Source organism: Perca fluviatilis, chromosome 12, assembly GCF_010015445.1.
Source record: "Perca fluviatilis chromosome 12, GENO_Pfluv_1.0, whole genome shotgun sequence".
Taxonomy (NCBI): Eukaryota; Metazoa; Chordata; class Actinopteri; order Perciformes; family Percidae; genus Perca; species Perca fluviatilis.
This window is the reverse complement of record NC_053123.1, coordinates 23,905,136-23,927,024: the sequence shown is the minus strand read 5'-3', so window position 1 is coordinate 23,927,024 and position 21,889 is coordinate 23,905,136. Positions and strand designations below refer to the sequence as shown.

Genomic DNA, 21,889 nt, shown 5'->3' with positions numbered 1-21,889 from the left:
CCTTAAAAAGGTGATCAATTACAACTGGGCTTTTCCTGCCATGACGTGTCGAAAAGTCCGCCACAAAAATTGTCAATTTATGTTTCCACATTTGATAACCACACAATGTTGGAAACAGCACTCATAAGCATGATACATATTTGTAATTACATTAACTAACAATCAGAGCCCGTATTAATCAAACACCTAAAAATGACTGAGGAATGCTGTTTAGAGCCAATTTAGGGGTAAAAAGTTCTTAGCTGTAACTGAAGTATAGGACACATTAAAGCAAGCAACAATCTCCTTTTAACAACAATAACCTTTTAAAGCGATCACACTGGGGGGCCTCGGTAGCTCACCTGGTTGAGCTTGCGCCCAATGTACAGAGGCTCAGTCCTTGCCGCAAGCGGCCGCAGGTTTGATTCCGACATGCGGCCCTTTGCTGCATGTGTAATTACTGCTGTCATCAAGCTCTCTTTTAAGAAAGTCTTGTAATGGTCTTTAAATTTAAGTGCAATTTTAGGTGGTAAGAAATATAATGAATAGTAAAGTAAGAGTCAAAGTGAAGGATTTTTGCTTAAGGCCAAAATGATAGTTTTAGCAGTTTGATAGATTGTAACTGCAGCTACATCCAACAGACCAAAGATTAAAGTCAGACTTACACGCCATTGCACTGATCGTTGGCGGCCTCCTCAGCCACGAGGATGTCGTATTCCTCTGCAGCATATTTCTCCCAGTCCGAGACCTCCTGACCGTCTGGCTCCATCTCCTTAAAAACACGACAAGTAACGTGATCCGCTTGACCTCGGACAGGAAAACAAATCATGATGCCATCTCACATCTGGTGATATCCTATCGGAGTTTAACCTTACCTTTATCACCGAGAATGGGTCTCGCTGCTCGTGGTCCAGGTACTTCTCGATGTTGAAGAAGGTGTCGAAGAAGATGTGGGACAACTTGCACCTTTTAAGGTCCCTCAGAGTTATTTTACCTGGACAGGATTAAATAGGCACTTTAGAAAGTGATAGATGATTATTAAATTATGATTAAATTATTTAAGGAGGTCTTACTACAAGGTTTTCAACCAGACTTTGCCATCCAATCTAGATTTCAAAATTGGCCTGAGACTTAGCTGACTCAGTAAATGTTGAGTTTTCAGCACAGACAGCCTAGTGTGTCAGGAGTTATGGAGGTAATATTTTGTCTACTAATCAAACTACGGCTATGGCTGGGCCACAATATCTCAAACTAGGTCAATTAACTGACTCATCTAGTAACGCGTTATCCGAGTCCACGGTCAAGTTCTCAAATAGTTTTGGTTAAAAACCAAAGACATTCTATTAATAAAAGATATGAAGAAAGAAAAGCAGCACATTTACAGATTAAAAACAAGCAAATGTTTTGATTTTTTTTTTTTACTGGATCAATGATCTTAAATGATTGACTGCAAATCCCCCAAATTTCTGCATGTCATCTCCCCCCCCCTTCCCCTTTACTGTCTTCAGCTGTCCTATCTAATAAAAAAAAAATATCTTAAAAGTGATCACATTAATATAAATATAAAACAAATACTGAACTGGAACAGGAAAGAAATTCTGTTGCTGTTAGACAGAAAGTGTCATTAAGCAAATCCCCCAAAAATGATCACTATTTCCGAAACTGTGTCAAATGTGGATAAACTGAGCTGATTTTAAACATCTTACAGATTTTGCCAGCCTAAGCTTCTCATACAGCTGTTTTTAAGGCTTAGGGGGTACCGTTAGCAAAAGCCCAATTATCTTCAGTTTAAGCTATTAAATGGAACTAGCTCATACAATGTTTAAGGTGTCTGATTTGCCATACGATAAGACATAAATGTGCTCTTAAAGTGATGCACAAAATTATAAAATCAACATTCAACCCAACAGATAACTTGTTCTATGTGATGCCTGGAATGAAGTGATGTGATTTTTTATATCTTAGTAGCACTCAAGTCATTGTTTCTACTTTTGAAAGAGGAGAAAAGAGACATTTGGTTGATGAGAAAATAAAGTGGCATTTTAGACATTCTCTGGGTTGTTTATGAAAACTTCACTAGACTCATCTGATATACATACTATGTTATCATCAAATGTAACATCTCTATCTACAGCAAGTTCATATGCCTGTACCGCAGACCAGAGATCTCTGAAAGAATATAACATTTAATGGGACATTTTAAATCCCTTAAACCTGTAAAAGTTGGGGCGACCTCTAGCTCACCCAGTAAGAGCGTGCGCCCCATGTAGGCTGAATCCTTTGCAGCGGCCCGGGTTTGAGTCCGACCGGTGGCCCTTTGATGCGTGTCGTCCCCCATCTCTCTCCCACCTTTCCTGTCTATCCAATGTCACTATCAAATAAAAGGGAAAAAGCCCCCAAAAATAATCCCTGTCGGGAGGGATCAGATCAGTCAGTCAGTCTCTAATCTATAACTGTTCCCTCAGCTAACGATCAATGAGCCGGCCTGAAAATGTGTACGTGCGCCTGCGACATTCACTGTTAGAAAAAATGGAAACCTGTTATGCACCTTATTTAATAAAAAAAAAACTAAAGAAGACATCTGTGCTGCACCGGCGATCATTTTTTTCCTCAAAAAAATGGAAACCGTTAGACTTCCTGGTGTGTGTGAACTTCTGAGTGTGTGTAAATGTAAAAGGGCTCTGACCTTCGACCTCAGGCTTCACAAGGTCAAGCATTTGGCAGAGGCAGTCCTCAAAGGGAAGGGGCTCAATAGCCATGGTCTCCAGCTTTTGGCACTGATCCTCGTAGAAGTACTCCAGCTCGTACATGCTGAGCACCCCATCCCCATCCAGGTCCATACAGCGGAACCAGTACTCTATACTGGACACAGGTACAGAGAATGCAGCGAGCAGAGGTGCATGTGAGAAAAGAAAAAGTATTTAAAGAAGCAGAAGATGCAATCAGCGTGGCGGTGAGTCTACATACCTGGTGGCAGGCTTCCCGACTTCTTTCCTCCTCAAAAAAAGAAAAAAAAAAAAATTTTTTTTTTTTGAAAAAAAAAAAAAAAACTTTAAAATTTTTCTCTTTTTTCTCAAAACAATTAATTGCTCGCTACGTATGATAAGCATTCTTAAACTCCATTACATTCTTCACTTACCTTGTTACTGTTCCTGAGAATATTCTCTCAATCATCTTATGGGAGATGGCTGGAAAATACAGCAAAGAGATACCTTATAATTCAGGCTGTTGGAACTAAAAAGTTTTCTCTCATACAACAGCTCTCTCGGTTAATGGACAACTTATTCACAACACATGTAATCCATTCTCACAGACTGTAAATCCAGACTGGCTAGAATAAGCCCTTTTTATCTTAACAGTGCTATAAATCCTCTGGTCATCATTTTGACCATATATTGGAAGAAATTGCCCCAGACATGGCGTCATTCGAGCAGAGTATATATGCTGCTCCCTTATTGATCTTGTGTCTCATTTCCCCTGCCTCACTCACAGACCATCAACCAAGAACATGTGGTGCAAAGTGTGCGGGGAGGAAGCGCCAAAGACAAGTCTTTTTCTGGAGTATGTGTGAGCAGCAGACTTAAGACTTTTTTTTTTTTATTGATATGTAGTTTCAGCCTACTAAGGTTAAAGGAAAGTTGTGTTCTGACAAGGTATCAGCACTTGTCCTTTGTCATTTGAACTGCGTGTGTGATTATAAGATATACAGTTTATCCAAATACAACAAATTCTGAAGCTTCTAGTCTTGCATGTTTTTTGTTGAAGAAAGGTGAGGTGTGCTTGTGCACCTTGGTCATTGTGCTGTGCCAGGTCCTTCTGGTCTATGTAGAGGTCATGGTCAGTGTCCAACTCCCAGAACTTGCAGTAGATTACATAGAAATGTTCATAGGAGAAAAACTCTGTCAGCTGGTTCACGTCCTCCTCCTGCTCCAGCAACGCCAAATTCTGGGACAGAAGAAAAAAAGGTTTAATTAGCCAAACTGTCCATTATAGTTTACAGACTTCCTTGTTCATTTTTGACCTACTATACTCGTTTTATGTACTAAGCAGTTTTCCAGCGCAATAAGGAGTTATACCAACATTATGGGTGCCCTCACTCTTAGTTTTACCTCAAAATTAAGTGGTTTAAATGATACTAATAAAGTAATAAAATAGGAAATAAAATTCTGTTATTACTTTAGGGATAACCAAACTGATAGAAATGATGGCCACAGATATAAAAATGAGACCTATGTTGGTATAAAATTGAATATTTCTTTAGTAAACCTTACACTATTAACACAGGGTTTCTTTCGGGGGAAAAAGGAGTGATTTGTGTAAACATATCAAGTGTAAGTACATTAGGTTCAGCATTTAGCATTAATATTGAGGTTAAACTCTGTGTGTTTGTGCATGTTGCTTTAATGCTTTAATGTGACTTGCACCTACGGTACCACAACACATCCCTTGTGTGTGTAAACATACTTGGCAATAAAGCTTTTCTGATTCTGATTCTGAAAACCTGTGAATGTGCAACTGAAGATAAATGTTTGTATTAAAGACATTTTAGGACAGTTTAATGACTTTAAAAGTCTGCTGTATTTAAAATAGTTAACTAGTTTTAGATGTTTAAAGGACCAACATACAACATTAGAACAGGAAAATAGATTTTGGTACCAGAGCAAAATATTTTGATGTAGTCCTATACCTGTAGAAAGTTACTTTTCCTGAGCTCAGAACACGTTATTTTCCCAGTCCATGAACGGTTCACATTGTAGAATATTCTCTGAATCACCTGAAAAACAGTCAACACTGTTAATATCAAGTAATTAATAAGTGAGCTAAACGTAATCGATGCAGTGCATTTTAATGTGTCTGATTGTGCGGTTACTTGTGTTACGGTAGCATACCGTGGTGATGTATCGTGAGTGAAAGTCCGGTGCCTCCTTTAGGAAGGCCAGGCCTGCGTGTGAGTTCACCACATCCTGAAAAAAAAAATACAGTCACCTCACTATGTCTCTACTGCATGTCTGTCTCATTTCCATAACAAACCCCTCAAAACTAACAAACGCAAAAGAACAACTCAATGACATGCTGTGCCTACAACAATAACAAATAAATATGTTTCGTCAAATTCTGCAGTTACTTTCACAGACGGCAAAGAATGTCTTTTTTTGCGGTAGACCCATGATTCAGAGTAGGCATATAATATAGTATAGTGCATGCTTATTCAACATTAAAAGTTGTCAATGTCTATCTACATCACTCTGTCATGCCATATGCTTTATAAATTGTGCTATGTAAAGAAAGGCTCCAGGCCTTGGTGGGAGAGGCCATGAAATTTAAATGTTTCTTTGAAGTCAGAAAACACTGGGTCAACTGGTTTTGGGATGAGCTTAAGTCTTTCTGATTTGGCAGCAAAGTGGTAAGAGGGCCAGAGAAAGGACGTTTTGCTAGTCTTAACCTTTTCTCCTTCCTCATGCTATAAAGTCACAGGGGGTGTGCTGCATTTCAAATTAACTGTAGCTATATTCTTGCCATGAAACTCCCCCGTATCTTTCCTTTATTCTACCCCCTTCTCTTTCTGCTGGGGGAAAGAATTGTTGACATAAATGCGAAGGCGGCAATTAAATTAAAAGGCCTTATTTCAGGGCAGCCGTCGTGCCTCTTTGACTCTTAGTGTGAGAAATTAAATCATAGAGAAACACATAAATCACAGAGCACAGGAAACAGGCGGGGACAGTCAAATCTACTCCACTGCAATCCACCTTTCATTTATCAAAACAGTCAAAGGCCATTTGCTGAGCAGAACAATACAAATTAAACGGCGTGTGCCACAAGCCATCTCTGTTTGCATGCTAACGGCTGTTCAGTATAGCCCAGCTGCTTCTGCCAGCATGAAAATGAATCAGGTGTAGGGTGGGGCCAGTGTGGAGCACCAACAGCTTGTCAGGGGGAATAAGAACACAAACAGCCAGCACAGCAGGTCCACATGGTAAGGTTGACCAAACAGTCAATTAGACTATTCTTACGAAACAATTTGATAAATCTGTGTTCATACTTTCTAAGATTATTTTAGTGCTATAATGTGTGTATCACATGAACGCAATCTCTCCTTGGTCAATTTCTGCTGAGTTTGAGTCCAGCACCTATGGAACCTCCTTTCAGTATACTCCCCTCCACTATATTACTGGTTTACAGTAACGTCCCTGAATTAGTCCTCCGCCACATGAAAAAGCATGCTTCAGCAGGGAATGCCTAAAATTAAGTCCAGTTCGCACCACCCAAGTCAATGTAAATTTTGCCACCCTGCATTGCCAAGTCCAGCCCTCTCCCTGGGTGTGCTGCAGCCAGTACCTGCAGGAATGGAATAAAGTCGTCTTGTTCCAGGTAATTACAGCCAGGCTTGGCCAAGAGGTGCACAAATTTAGAAGCGTCGTCGTGACAGGTCTGCAGAGTTCTGGAGAAGAAAAGAGAGAACAGATGGTTGCAAAGTTACTCCCTCTTTCGCTCTAATGTTCTCTCCATTCTTTTTTTTTTTTTTTATAATTTTTTCAAAAGCACAAGTTTGAAATTGTTACCCTCAAATGTGCAAGTGCAGGTATAATACATTCTGAAATTAGGATTCTGAATCGCTGCCTGGTGATTATAAGCGTTGAGTGTTATGGTTGCGACAGGGAAATAATGCAAGCCTCTGTTGTGGCCTCTCATCTAAGAATGGCTCAGTCATGAGTTCAAGTCAAAGGCCAGGTCTTTCCAGTTCTCTGGAGGCTCACACATTAATACAAGAGCATGACTATTGCATACAACAGCATTCAGCACACAGCTAAGAGCACAGCCGCCATTACAAAAGCCCTATGGTATTCCTTTCAATTTCATGCAGAAAGACACTGAATAGATGTTTTCATTCAAATACTGTATATGCCCAGCAGCTATTCTCTTGTGAGCATTTGTGATCAATAATATCGGTTTAGAAATGACAAAGAAAATGTCATGATAGCTGAGAGCTGCACGCAGCGTCTGTAATCTCAGCAAGCGGTCATTATTTTTTAAAAGGAGATTGTATGAGCCATTTGGCTGAGAGTATACCAGTGGTTCAGTGAGAATGAGAAGGGCCATTGTCTTACTTTCTCCACATAGCCACAAACTTGTGAACGGACATGAAGCCGGTCCTGTCGCCTCCAGCCAAGCAGAACAATGGCATTTTCCAGTAGAGAGGACACTCACAGGCCTAGGGAGACAAGTAAGCAGAAGAGATAGGGCAGTGTGTGGTGTGGATATAGAGAAGAGAGATTGGGAAAAACTTTAACTCCCTAGAAACACATAAACGTAGATCTTGAATGCAGAAAAGAACAGCACAATGACAACGTTGGGTTGGCGAGCAGTGCTGCATCACCTAGACCCTGAGGAAACCTTGCTGTCATTTCTCTCTTCACTCAGGTTCCCCTTGGGCCATTGCTAACATTCCTCAGGGAGACAGAGATAATATTTTCCGAAGAGGTTTAAAATCAGCAAACATTCGTAAAAGTCAGGAGCTAAATGGCACTAGTGAAAATAATTTGCTTGGTGGCAGCTAAACCTCCATGCTACAAATCACATTCTCACCTTGGCGACCTGCCCCATGTCCTCAATGGTGGCCCTTTCATTTGGGAATTGGGAAAATACTTTCTCAATTTTGGAAATGAGGCTGTCGATGTTGACGTTGGCTTGGGGCTGGCCCTGTGGGAAGTAAAACTTTGGAATGCTTTCACTCAGGGCTGTGGTGACGGGCTCCTCCGTCCTCACCTGGGCCTGAGGTAAACACACAGAAATAAACTGTTAGCCACTGATGCTAGCAAACGCTAACACCTCACAGCTCAAGCATTCCAGAATGTGCTAAGGCTCAACACAAACTCTACATTGCTAGCACTATAGCCACATCTCTCAACAGCCCTCAGGCCCATCAGGGAAGAGTTGTGACTATGCAGCTGGTAGTTAGTTATTTTCCAGTAATTGACTTTCACTTTTAATAGATTGTCACTCTGTAATAGACTTAAATTAAGATGTGTCAAGTGATATCATTATGTGTGGAATGGTTGTATTGACAACCATTTTAATCCGTTGCTGAAAACTATGATTGACCTTGCAATGTTTGCAACTTGCTAATTTAATTTGTTAATCGAATAAAGCCTAAAGTATGAGGGAATTTAAAGGGATATATAGAGCAAGATAATACTAGATAAGGCTAAGGACATCATTTATAAATAAAATCTATATATGGTAATCTACTGACAGATGTACAACTCTATTAATATGTGGCTAACAAGCATTTGAACATACAGTGCCTTGCGAAAGTATTCGGCCCCCTTGAACGTTTCGACCTTTTGCCACATTTCAGGCCTCAAACATAAAGATATAAAACTGTAATTTTTTGTGAAGAATCAACAACAAGTGGGTCCCAATTATGAAGTGGAACGAAATTCATTGGCTATTTCAAACTTTTTAACAAATAAAAAACTGAAAAAGTGGGCGTGCTAAATTATTCAGCCCTTTTACTTTCAGTGCAGCAAACTCTCTCAGAAAGTTCAGTGAGGATCTCTGAATGATCCAATGTTGACCTAAATGACTAATGATGATAAATAGAATCCAGCTGTGTGTAATCAAGTCTCCGTATAAATGCACCTGCTCTGTGATAGTCTCAGAGGTCCGTGTAAAGCGCAGAGAGCATCATGAAGAACAAGGAACACACCAGGCAGGTCCGAGATACTGTTGTTGGAGAAGTTTAAAGCCCGGTTTGGATACAAAAAGATTTCCCAAGCTTTAAACATCCCAAGGAGCACTGTTCCAGCGATAATATTGAAATGGAAGGAGTATCAGACCACTACAAAATCTACGAAGACCCGGCCGTCCCTCTAAACTTTCAGCTCATACAATGAGAAGACTGATCAGAGATGCAGCCAAGAGGCCCATGATCACTCTGGATGAACTGCAGAGATCTACAGCTGAGGTGGGAGACTCTGTCCATAGGACAACAATCAGTCGTATACTGCACAAATCTGGCCTTTATGGAAGAGTGGCAAGAAGAAAGCCATTTCTTAAAGATATCCATAAAAATTGTCCGTTTAAAGTTTGCCAAAAGCCACCTGGGAGACACACCAAACATGTGGAAGAAGGTGCTGTGGTCAGATGAAACCAAAATCGAACTTTTTGGCAACAATGCAAAACGTTATGTTTGCTGGCGCAAAGCAACACAGCCATCACCCTGAACACACCATCCCCACTGTCAAACATGGTGGTGGCAGCATCATGGTTTGGGCCTGCTTTTCTTCAGCAGGGACAGGGAGGATGGTTAAAATTGATGGGAAGATGGATGGAGCCAAATACAGGACCATTCTGGAAGAAAACCTGATGGAGTCTGCAAAAGACCTGAGACTGGGATGGAGATTTGTCTTCCAACAAGACAATGATCCAAAACATAAAGCAAAATCTACAATGGAATGGTTCACAAATAAACATATCCAGGTGTTAGAATGGCCAAGTCAAAGTCCAGACCTGAATCCAATCGAGAATCTGTGGAAAGAACTGAAAACTGCTGTTCACAAACGCTCTCCATCCAACCTCACTGAGCTCGAGCTGTTTTGCAAGGAGGAATGGGCAAAAATGTCAGTCTCTCGATTGTACAAAACTGATAGAGACATACCCCAAGCCACTTACAGCTGTAATCGCAGCAAAAGGTGGCGCTACATAGTATTAATTAAAGGGGGCTGAATAATTTTGCACGCCCAATATTTCAGTTTTTTATTTGTTTAAAAGGTTTGAAATATCAAATAAATTTCGTTCCACTTCATGATTGTGTCCCACTTGTTGTTGATTCTTCACAAAAAATTACAGTTTTATATCTTTATGTTTGAGGCCTGAAATGTGGCAAAAGGTCAAAAAGTTCAAGGGGGCCGAATACTTTCGCAAGGCACTGTACACACATGACAGGGATAACCCATCTTAGTGGAGTCAACTAATTGGTGTAAAGGGTCTTTTATTTTAGTATCTGTGGCAACAATGTTTAAGAAGTTTATTTTGGTCTTTACAAGCATAATCTGATCTAACTTTAAACAACATGATATATGTTACCACAAGACAACCACATTATTTGACTCATGTTTACCGATGCTATTAAAAGTTTTTATAAGTAATGTTTAAAAACAGACCAATATTTGCAATCATCAGTTGAGGAAAACACAGAATGCTTAGATTTAAGTTATAAGTTATACTCTTCATGTTGTGATCCATGTAAAAGGTCCCATATTATGCTAATTTAAGGTTCATACTTGGGTTTCTCCTAGAACATATTTACATGATTTAATGCTAAAAAAAACTAAATTTTTCTCATACTGTCTGTTTAAATATAACCATTTACACCCTCTGTCTAAACGCTCAGTTTTAGCACATGTCTCCTTAAGGCCCCTCAAGAAAAAGCCCAGTCTGCTCTGATTGGTCAGTGTTTCAGGGTCTTTTGCATCCGCGCTTTGGGAGTGTCTGCACCGTCATTGCAGCCGGGGTTTCACTTAAACGGCACTATAGCGGCACTCTACCTATATATAATATAGTTCTGACATCACAACCATACGGAAGTCCTGACAGCTCATTTAAAGGCAACATTTCTGAATACAGGCTGTGTGTGTGTGTATTTCTTGTACTTTCACAGTATTTATATAGCACCTTGACCTGCTTTATAATAAAAAAAAGACATGGAAATTTCACTTTTTACAATATGGGACCTTTTATATATTTGTAAATGTTATGCTCAAAAAAAATTCTGGAGAGGACAACACTATCAAATAAATCAATAAACTGGCCTTTTCACAGCATACATTTTGACAACATAGAAGAAAATGCACATTGCAAATTATAAATAACATAACTGATGACTCATTCAAGTGTTCCAGTGAGCCATGACTGTGAGTCAGCATGCACAATACCATGATCTTAGAAGTGACACACCTGAATTGAACACTGGTCTTATTTATGATATTAATTACATCTCAGTTTTGCTTTTATATGCTATGAAAAGGCCTATTAGTTAAAAAAAACCTAAGATTTTCTTTAATGGACAGCCTCAATAAAAGGACTAGATGGCAATGTCATGATGCATCAATGTGTTCCCTTCAAAAGAAAGATTGAGAGAGCCACCTTTGGCTAGGCAAACAGTGGTTATGAATGACAGCCCTGGAGATAAAAGTAAGGATGTGATACGTGTGTTTGGTTTGAACTGCAGAGGTATAGCATGGGTTTAGGGTCTGTTAGTATTGAATCATTACACAATGTAAATCTGAGCTTGATTTTTTTTTTAATCTTTAAAACTAATATGTCAAAGCTTGGACACATCTCGGTTTGTCATTTTAAAGCGCCCATATTATGCTCATTTTCAGGTTCATAACTGTATTTTAAGGTTGTACCAGAATAGGTTTACATGGTTTAATTTTCAAAAAACACCATATTTTTGTTGTACTGCACAGCTCTCTCTCACTGCTGCAGATCCTCTTTTCACCTGGTTTCTGTTTTAGCTACAGAGTGAGACCTCTTTTCTTCTTCTTCTTCACTACTATCTTTGATGGCACTCGCACATGCTCAGTAGCTCAGATGTAGAGCATGTCAGCTAGCTAACTCTAGAGACAGTAAAAGAAAGCCTGTTTCTCCAACTTTGGTCAGTTACAAGGCAGGATTAGCTGGGAGACTAAATGAGGGCACACATGTAAGTAGTTCTTTTGTAGATTATGGTGAACTTGTGTGTTGTAGCAGTGCTTTGCTATTGAGAACGACGTAGCATGCTACCGTTAGCATGCTAACGCTAACGCTACGAGCTAACGGTTGTGGTTAGCCAGCTCATTTCGGACTGTGACGTCACAGCATGGATGGATTTTTTTTCAAAGTTTGTATGTGTGTGGAAGCACCAGAGACACAAAAGAACACCCCAAATCCCAGAAAAAGTGATTTTTTCATAATATGGGCACTTTAACTACTTCTGCCTAGGACCCAACATAATAGCTTTGTGTGGGAGGGCTTTGCAGCATATGCTATTAAGCTCTACAATCATGATGGAAACCAGTGTATCCTTCTAAGTCTAATGACAATGACATAATGCAACATTGGGCCCATGTCTTTATGTAATGATACATTTGATTTTAAACCATTATGATTTACACAAACTGAGCCCAGCTGATATACTGTGAGGAGATCATATTCATTGATAAAATCTCCAGTTTTGCTAAGAGCAATGCTGTAGAGGACATGAATCAGTGGAGCCATACACATGAAAAGCCAGAATGCATTAGGATCAAAATGTGTTATGTAACACATATTAGCCACTTACTAAAAACATCTAGTTTTTTTTTTTTTTTTTGGGGGGGGGGGTGGATCTAACACATTCTACTCATTGTTCTCACCTCTAATTAGATTTGACATGGCCTATGTTGTCTGCAACAATAACACTTAAGAATATGATCAAAACCATTAAAATTGTGGAAGAGAACCCAAGGGGGCTAAATGTAACCATATCCATTTCTACATGATACATGTAACTAAAATGAAATTGTTTTGCTGTATTCGGTCAGTGGTAATCAGCTCATTTTAACATGATAAATCATAAATGCCGCTGGTCCTTTGCTTTTCTCTGTGCTGTGTGTTGGTGTCAGCCATGGCTATAAAAGGACATAAACATCTCCTGTTGCCATGCCCAGCAAGCACGAGCACACACGCACACGCTCTCACTCTCTCTCTCTCTCTCTCTCTCTCTCTCTCTCTCTCTCTCTCTCTCTCTCTCTCTCTCTCTCTCTCTCTCTCTCTCTCTCTCTCTCTCTCTCTCTCTCTCTCTCTCTCTCTCTCTCTCTCTCTCTCTCTCTCTCTCTCTCTCTCTCTCTCTCTCTCTCTCTCTCTCTCTCTCGCTCTGCCGCACAGCGCGCTCGGCGGCACCCGCTAAGACCCATTATTTTTCACACATTCACAATGATGTGGTCTGAAAAAGGGCAGTAAAGCAGCTGAGCACAACATACCACACAAGATAAAACACCATCCAAAAACCACGGCTCCCATCTCATATTTCTCTGTACTAATAAAGAATACATTGCCCACAAATAAAAACAAACCACAAAAGTGGATATGATTGCACAACAGTCACATTTCATATGAAGTAGTGTGTGTAATCTATTTAATGAAAGTTGCCTAGAGGAAGTGCTGTAACTCATTTGTCCTAACTCGTCCGAGGTGTAGCTGGCTCCAACAACACCTATAGTTCCACTTTGTAAAGAATAATTGGCAACAGTGAGGAATAGACACAATCACTGTAATTTAACAGTGTAATACAGCAGATTCGTACTAACGCAAGCTGAAAACCAAGACATGAAGCCCACAAATACCTGTCCACATCAATAGACATTCTCACTGGCTGACAGGCCGGAAAAGCCTGTGTGGTACAGGGTACACTCATACAAACACCTGCCTGTCCTTGTTGGAAGGCTCTGAGCCTCTTCTTGAACCGAGAGGGTAGAACAAAGTCACAGCCACGTGCCAGCAGAGCCAACTCCTTCCTCAGGTCAGGGTCCTGACGCAGAGACACTTCCCTCATCCTCATCCTTGCTCCGGACAGGACGGGGAAGACATATACACAAACACAACACTCAATCCAGCGTTATCCTCTTGCCTGTACAAATCACTCAGTACCAGTCAGCACTGTGAGCAGAAGGCAGTGGCAGTAGTGGAAGTCCTCTGTGTCTGTGTCCCTGTGATTGTCCTCTGTCAGAGTGAGAGCCTCTTAATGCAAGGGAGCAGCTGCTACCGTGACTCTCTCTCCCATTCCAGATCTGGTCGCACAATCTCAGCTCTGCCTGCTGCTCTGTCCCAGTCTCTACATAACATGCACATACGCACACACATACACTTCACAGGGTCAGAGAGCCCTCGCATCAAAGCTGGTGTGGATATAAGAAGTGGCGGGTTGTTTGTGTGTGGAAGTCACTTAGTGTATGTGTGGGATGGGAGGGGTGTGTGCAATGGATCTGCCCTTTCCAGTTTGCATTCCTCAGTGCTCATGGAAGGTTATGTAAAGAGATAGACCTGTTGTTGCATCGTGCAGCAGCCTCACAGCTAATTGAAGGATGCACCTCAATATCACGATGACACACTGCTTATGTTCACTGGCTTTCCTTATGAAAAGCTCTCACACAAGCCACATTACTCCTGCTATATCTACCTACATCTGATCTACAATATGCCTGAAAGAATAAATCACAGACAAAATAAACTTAATGAGGCATTAGCAAATAAAGAACACAACCATGGTATGACTACTTAATACTAGGTAACAAGAGTGTATGTCCAACCACCAGATGATACATACATAACTATAAGACACAAATATTCAACTATTCTCCATCGTATCTAATTGTGGTCTTTGTTTTGCCTTCCCCTTGCAAGCTTGGGCTGCCAGCCATTCCACGTCTTATTATAGTTGATGGGCTATAGAGGGGGGAGAGACATGTCAAATTCAAAGAATGATGACCGAACCAATTTGCGCCTATTAAAAGCACCAGTAAGCACAGTTTGGCCAATCCAAGAAACTAGATCTGGAAAACAAGGGTGTATCTTTAGTCCTCAAACAAGCATCTGCTTCCGGTTGCCGATGCCGTGGAGTGATGGCAATTACATCAATTCTCCACAAATATGCTGATCTAACAGCTCTGGGATTGCCTTCACTGCACTGACTGTACACAGGGAAAGCCCAACACCTACCTGTATATGCCTGCTGATGTAAATGTTAATTAAACATAAATGTTACAGAGATGTCCACATCCGTAGACTATTTAAATAAACCTATATTTGTTAATGCTATTGTTATTTTACACAGAAAGTGAAAGCACACCCATCTTATTTATAGATGACAGGATCACAAAGTCCACAGTTTTCCATTGGTTTCTGCTCAAACCCAGTTCCTGTTATCGTCCACGCAGGACACTGCACATGCTTGATAAGCTGTTTGTATGATGGCTTTTTCACACTGGCTGCCTTTCGTTCATGCTCATCAATTCAAACCAAATATGGAAAGGAAAGCCCCGAGGCCATAATAAAACCCGGTAGATCACATAAAAACTGTCAACTCACATTTAATACTGTCCATTTTTGTGTTTGCACAAACAAAAAGAAGTGCGTTTCATAAACAGAGGTTTCACAACACAGGAGGGATAATGATGTGTTGGTATACATACGAGGCAACAGCCCTGTTGGTGTTTTAAAATCAAGGCACACATGGTGTGAACCGTGTGGACTGAGGAACCAACAAAGACACAAAAGCAAACACAGGGTCTGAACATAAGCTTCCTACGGATGGTATGAAGCGTGAGCCTTTTAAATAACTAAAATGGACAAGCTCCAGCAAGCATCATCACTAACCAAATCATCTTAGGGCCATTGCAGGCAGGTTGTCCAAACAACATTCCCCTCTGAGGCAACTAACAGTCAGACAGTCTGCAAAAGTACTCTAATGGGTCACTTTGACAAATAGAAAAACACGAGAAATCTGACTGACCCCACAATATGGCTTATCTGTAAACTGTTAAATCTGATTTGTACAGAAACATGTGTTTAGTCATGTTCACTTCATTACATACAGAGAAGATTATAAAACAGTGTCTGGAATTAGTGACTATTGGCAGGTCTAGATGTCAGAACGTCCAGGAGTCAGATGACTATTCACAGGGTGTTGATGTTGTATTTTAGTTGAGCTTCAATCAAAATGGTATGCAACGCGGTTGTTTAAAAACTGTGATATTCAAGAGACAACATGCAGCTCAGACAGGCAACCAGAGTGGAGAGAAATATTACGCAAGGGTGGGGAAAACCGATTAAAACTCCCCAGAGGGCTTTCCCAAACTGTCAATACAAGCATAAACAATGTCCCACAAATACTATGTTCAGCTGGCTTCAGCATCTGCATTACTAACATGATTGAACCAGTGACATGTACCACAGTACATCCACACAGAGCGACTCAAACCATCTCACTGGTTCACAGCGCGAGTACAGAACTGATGCTGCTGTGAAATCCAGAAAGCTCCAGCTCAATCCACCACAATCGGATGTCTGAGACAGGGATTTGGGATACATGTGAATGTGGGCCAAAAATAGGCCTGATTGACTGACAACATGGTGGGCTCAGGGAAGGCCAACAAGTAGAACATGATGAGAGAAGATCAGCTGGCTTGCATAAGAGTAATATTGCAAAAGCACAGTCGACATTATCATGGAGGTTTGTTGGGAAATCTGTGAAGTCTACATGGCACCAGAAGTGGTGCAAAGAGGTCAGAACACTAAATAAAGAAGCTGCAGATAAGGTGTGACAGCACATAGCCAGCCCCCACTACTGTGAGAGTCCAAATGATGTGGCAGTATACTCAAGAAGCCAAGATAAGATATTTGAGTTTACACATATTTACTTAAAGAGATATTTGGCTAATTTCAATCCAGCTCTGTGTCAGGGCAGTGTGGACAGTGTATTTAGATGAATGGTGTGTAATCGGTAAAGTATCCCTTTAACTTAATTATACGTTTATAAACAACAGGTCAATTTAGATTAATGACAAAGGGGTAAGAAAATTATAATCTAAAATATTACATCACTTTTCATAAAGTTAAAATCAGTTAAAAAGCCATGTGCTCAATGAATATTGTATACAAATGCATAGGTTGACAGACACCTCATAGTTCTTTGTGCTAACTCACTCAGGCCTGGACCAGCTAAGTCCTCCTAGCCAAAACCCAAAGTTTGAAATCACAAACACATGGACTCCAAAATAAAAGGACTTGTGGGAAACAGTTTAACACCTGGTTCTCCCTGACAGGTCAGGCAACTGATAACGTGACCCTAGACCCCCTGCTTCAAATAGCTTCAATGTTGCTAAGCCCAACCAAGCATGTTATAAAAATACATCTTACAAATAACCTGTGATCCTAAATGCAGACACTGAGAACAGAAACCCTCAAAGTAAATGTATTTCTACTGTTCTATATTATTAAAGCTACTGAGTGTCTGTGTCATATTGCACTCATAACAGAGAGGAAACTGTAGGTATTAAGCTACACAGCAGAGCAGAAAGCCAAGCCTTCATAGGAAGCTGAAATGTACTGTACATAGTGTAAATAAATAATAAGGACCACATATTTTGACAATGAGCAGCATCTAATAGAAGTTGTTTCGAGGAAATTACAGAGAGGATGAATGTGCTGCCACACCTCATCTCACTGGCAGAGTTCTGAGTATATAACGCCAACACAAGGGAACCAAGGCTATCTATATCAGTGTCTGATGTCAAAGTCAGACCAGCTGTTCCAGGCTGCATCAGTGTGACATAAATTGAATTTTTGAGTAATCCTTTGAAGAATGCATCTGTATGCTGGAATTAATTGTTTTGTCTTAAAATAGAAGTATTACTTTATACAACCTCACAATCCCCTTAATATTGAGAGACAAAGTGTGGCCACTTGCCATGACACATCACAGATAAACTGGCCAGCAGTTGCTTTTTATTAATCTGGGGTGAGAGGGTGGCCTCAGGGGCCAAAGGTCACTGGCAGGAAAGAGACAAAGTTCAGATCTATCTGTCATACCTACATTTACCATTATACGGGCTCATGTTAAACAGTCAAGACAGAAAGAGAGGAAAAAGTAAAAGATTCTTCTTGGTAAAGATTCAAAGTCAATTGATCACTCTTGTGAAAAACAATCAAATCTGAAACCCACAAAAGGAGACCAGCATGCTGCTGCAATGCTTTTTGTCTTTTACATCCTATTCTGCCTGTGTTCTGACCGTTTTATCAATGAATAATTTCTTCACAATTTGGGGTCACAAAAATGCCTTGGTAAGAAAGACTATGTATATTTAGCTAGACCTGAGATATTCCAGGGAACAGAATATAAAAAAACTGTAATGAATGTTTAATTTTGATGCACTTTAGTTAGCTACATATGTCTGAAACTTCCATTTTAGTTTCTTTTCTAGTTGATTAACATAATATACCGTATGCTTTATGAGAATTCTATGAAATTTACTGGAACATGAAGCTCTGAAAATGTGATTACGTGAGTTATGCAAACTGGTATTCTTTATGTTTGGACCCCTGGTAGAAGTAGCGTTTGAAAATGTATTGTGGATTTGTTTTATATGTATTTGTGGTGACGTGTAAACCTATGAGGGCTGGGTGTAGTTATATGCATTACACAATAGAAGAAAATACCTTCATCATCTTCAAGAAATAATGTCATTGCTCCGAGTCTAACAATGGGTCTAGCTCTCCAGCCTTAGTGTTTCAGTCAGAGAGAGAACACATGTCTCACCAGCGACCACTTGAACGCCTCCTTATGCCTGTCTTTAGCATGTCAACAGCATGTAGAAGGCGGAGTTTCTAAAAGCACGTGCCTCCAGCTGTCACCACACTCACCATCACAACTTTTCATTTTGACAGAGTCCTTGAACAGACATACAAAACATTTTAAGCCTTTAAACGGCTTTTTGTGGGTTGATTTCTTTTATAATAGAAACAGCCCAAAGAAAAAAATTCCTGTTTACCTCTAGAGACATAATAAGATCTGCAAAACACAGACTAAAAGGAGTAACCAGAATGCCAGGGATAGGCTAGGTTCAGACACTCCCACCTCTCATACCACACTAATTCGTGGGCGAGGCCAGAACATTTGGAAAGTATTTGACTAATAATCACTACATATGCCTACAGACATCGAGGCTCCAGTATGATAGTGCAGAGTGGACAGCACTTCAATGCCTTTGATCCTTTAGGCTACCCAGCAGCCTCTTGTGGCAAGCCTGGGAAAATAAAGACCCCAGAGGATACATCAAGGCCAAGTTTGAGAAACTAGAAATTGACAAAAAAAAAAAGTCAGGATGGATTAAATAAAATGATAACATCCCTAAATGAAGGATTCGAAAAAGATTACCAACTTTGAGGGGTGTTAGTGTAAGGAAAGACAGTGCAGCAGACAGCATGCTACCAACATGAAAGATGCTATAATCACATGGAAAAAAAGATCAACCATTAACTCAGTAACTCAGACCATAACTGGATAGTTATGCAATGTTTGATGAGGGGCAACTTTTATACTGCAACTGGCTATACTGCACGTGCACTTGTTAGCAAATCCATGAAAGCAAAACGTAAAACAGCGGTTACGTTTTAGGCCTTTCACAGCAGACATTTTGAGTTGTCATAATAGGAAAAGCACAGGACAGGTGTTTTTAATAACATTAATGAAACTTGAAAATAAAATTAATGTTCCATTTTATTTAACTATCCCAGTAAGCCATGACAGTGTGCCAACATGCACAATACCAGGACTAGGGTAGAATAATTTTGAAAAAAATCTCTAATTGCGGTTATTATAACTGATATTGCAATTGCAATACAATAGGGAATGATAATTTTTAGATCATTATTCTCATTTAATTGAGGGGGGTGGGGGGAAGAAAGAAATAATCTGTACCAAACAAAGATGTATTTTTACGCCTGTAGAATATGATGGGTGGGCCATAACATATCTGCAGCATGACACTATTGAATTTAAAAGGGTATTTTGGCACACATTTCAAAGTAAACTAATATTGCTCCTCCTGGGATTTGAAAATTGCAACAGGACATACTGCGATTTCGCTAACATTTCAAATAACTAGGACCCTGAAAGAGCAGTTAAATGGAATTCAGTCATCATTAAATGTATTATTTAGACTGGTGTTTTTTATACTGTAACATGTTAAAATGTCTTCTGTGAGGAAGGCCTATTGGCAAGGTTATAAGGAAAGCCTAGAGCAGAAACGGGCCAGTTTACTTTGCTGTTGTACATTATTAAAAACATTAGTTAGTTTGTATGATTAGCTAGTTGACTTTTGAGTCTGCATCCACTAGACCAGGGGTGTCAAACTCAATTTCGCTAAGGGCCAGACTGGAAAATAAGAATCATATTAAGGGCCAGACATGTACAGTTTATTGACGGCTTTTATTGAAGAGAAAACGTTAAATATTATGACATTATGATATTATTGCATGTCTCATATAGCTTTCTATATATATATATATATTCACTTAGAGTTTGGGCCACATAAAGCCCCCCAAAAGTCAGAAAAAAAGTTTCTTAACCATCATAGAAAAAAGTGCCAATATTGTCTAAAAAAGCGCCACAAATGTCGGAAAAAGGGGCAAAAACATTGAAAAATTGTATTTATTGTGAATCTATATTGAAATGGGGGCCGGATCAAAATCTGCAAGGGGACGGATTTGGCCCTCGGGCCTTGAGTTTGACACGTGCACTAGACTATTGAGTTGAGCATGACTTTAAGGTTCTTTTGTTCAAAGTTTTTGTGCTTCCTTGTGTGTATGTAATGTAGATATAGTTTTTTATGGTTAACAGTTATGGTTAAACCTAACCTTCAGCAAACCTCTAAACAATGACACAACTCCTTTTTGCATGTGTAACAAGTCCTCATCTCCTTAGTCTTAGTGAAGTTAACAACCAAGTTAACATGTTTGTTGTTAAGGCTTACTATTATTATACATATTATTAACTTAGCTTAAGAAACATGGAATTTATTCCAGGTGATTGTATTGGAATGCATCAAATTGTACAAGTGTAACAAATAATTATAATTAATTATAATAATTAAAAACCTAAACCACAATGTAACCGCTTGAATCACAGATGGTATTTTTTTTTAAAGTCCTGTGGCATGATCTCAAAAGTTTGGATAAGAGTTTTAAATTATGATTATGAGCTGCATGCTTACAGAAATCTAATGAAAATAGTTGATTTACTGTTTCAGTCGATAACTTGCCTTTTTTGTGCTGACAGACCTCCGTAGTACTCTGCCATTGGGTCCTGTCACTCTGGTATTGCTGCTGCTGCCGGAGGGTAGTGTACTGGCAGACGGGGGGCTGGAGGGAGTACCGAGGGGAGCGGGCTTCTTCTCGGCCAGGTTCCTTTGGGATGCCACATTGTTGTTCTCATTGAAGGTCAACAACCTTTTATCCTGGGCGTCCCCACTGCTCAAATCAATGGGTTGTCCACTTTTGATTAGGTCAAGATACTCTTTGAGTAGTGACTGGGTTGCAGTATCACTCAACCAGTTGAGAAATAGCTCGTCCACCTTCATCTTAAGAACTGGCTGGAGGACTTGTGGTGACGGCATTTTGCAGGATATTATTTATTTGCTCTGACAAACGTATCTGTGTAGAAATAAAGAGTCCCGTTAACACCACTCTGGTTCTGTATTTCCAGCACAAACTCAATGATTTCACTGTATGACCGTAGAAATTATAAATGCAGTGTTTGATATTTTGCTTTGAGTAACGTTACACACAAAAACACTCACTGACGTTATTGAATTTTAGCGCGAACCGTCAATGGATTTAGCCCACAGGCAAAAGTGAACGTGATCTCATATTGACCCCCGTGTAACATTAGCTATTTTTAATCTCTATTGAAATACAGCTGCTTAAAGCCAGCATATACTTAGCTAACGCGACTTAGAGCTACCACCCTAGGCAAGAGAAGCCAGGGTCGACAGAGTTAGTAAAGTTGGTGTTAGCTAATTCTAGGAGACTCAGACAACAACAATTTATCAACGTTAGCTAAGATAGCTTTAGCAAGCTAACGTTTACCCTGGCTAACTAGCTAGCTAAGGTACCAACCTTGGAGTGAATGCTAGACCGTTGATATGACCCTGCATTACTTCCTTCATAAGTGAAGCTGTTGCACGCGTGTCTGTTTACCTGTGAATTAGAAATGTAACGCTGTATCTCCGGTGTTCATTTCGTTGAGCAAAAGCAAGAGACCTCAAGTCAAGCGCTACTTCTCAGGCTCTCGTTCCCCTGGTAACCACAAAGTGTTAACGCGAGATCTTCC

At 40.0% G+C, this 21,889-nt stretch overlaps 1 protein-coding gene across 1 annotated transcript in view; it reads right to left on the bottom strand.

Moving 5' to 3' along the window:
* Window positions 1-21,889, bottom strand: part of ppp2r3b (protein phosphatase 2, regulatory subunit B'', beta) — a 24,274-nt gene extending 2,385 nt beyond the window's left edge. Inside the window, exons 1-13 of the mRNA XM_039818309.1 lie at window positions 21,757-21,889; window positions 20,820-21,210; window positions 13,430-13,618; window positions 7,564-7,749; window positions 7,086-7,189; window positions 6,316-6,418; window positions 4,869-4,943; window positions 4,667-4,753; window positions 3,768-3,924; window positions 3,119-3,167; window positions 2,666-2,898; window positions 855-973; window positions 645-751 (exon numbers count right to left, since the gene is read on the bottom strand). Coding sequence (XP_039674243.1) covers window positions 645-751; window positions 855-973; window positions 2,666-2,898; window positions 3,119-3,167; window positions 3,768-3,924; window positions 4,667-4,753; window positions 4,869-4,943; window positions 6,316-6,418; window positions 7,086-7,189; window positions 7,564-7,749; window positions 13,430-13,618; window positions 20,820-21,173 — 1,763 coding nt within the window. The 5' untranslated portion in view covers window positions 21,174-21,210; window positions 21,757-21,889. The remainder of the gene's footprint in view (window positions 1-644; window positions 752-854; window positions 974-2,665; window positions 2,899-3,118; window positions 3,168-3,767; window positions 3,925-4,666; window positions 4,754-4,868; window positions 4,944-6,315; window positions 6,419-7,085; window positions 7,190-7,563; window positions 7,750-13,429; window positions 13,619-20,819; window positions 21,211-21,756) is intronic.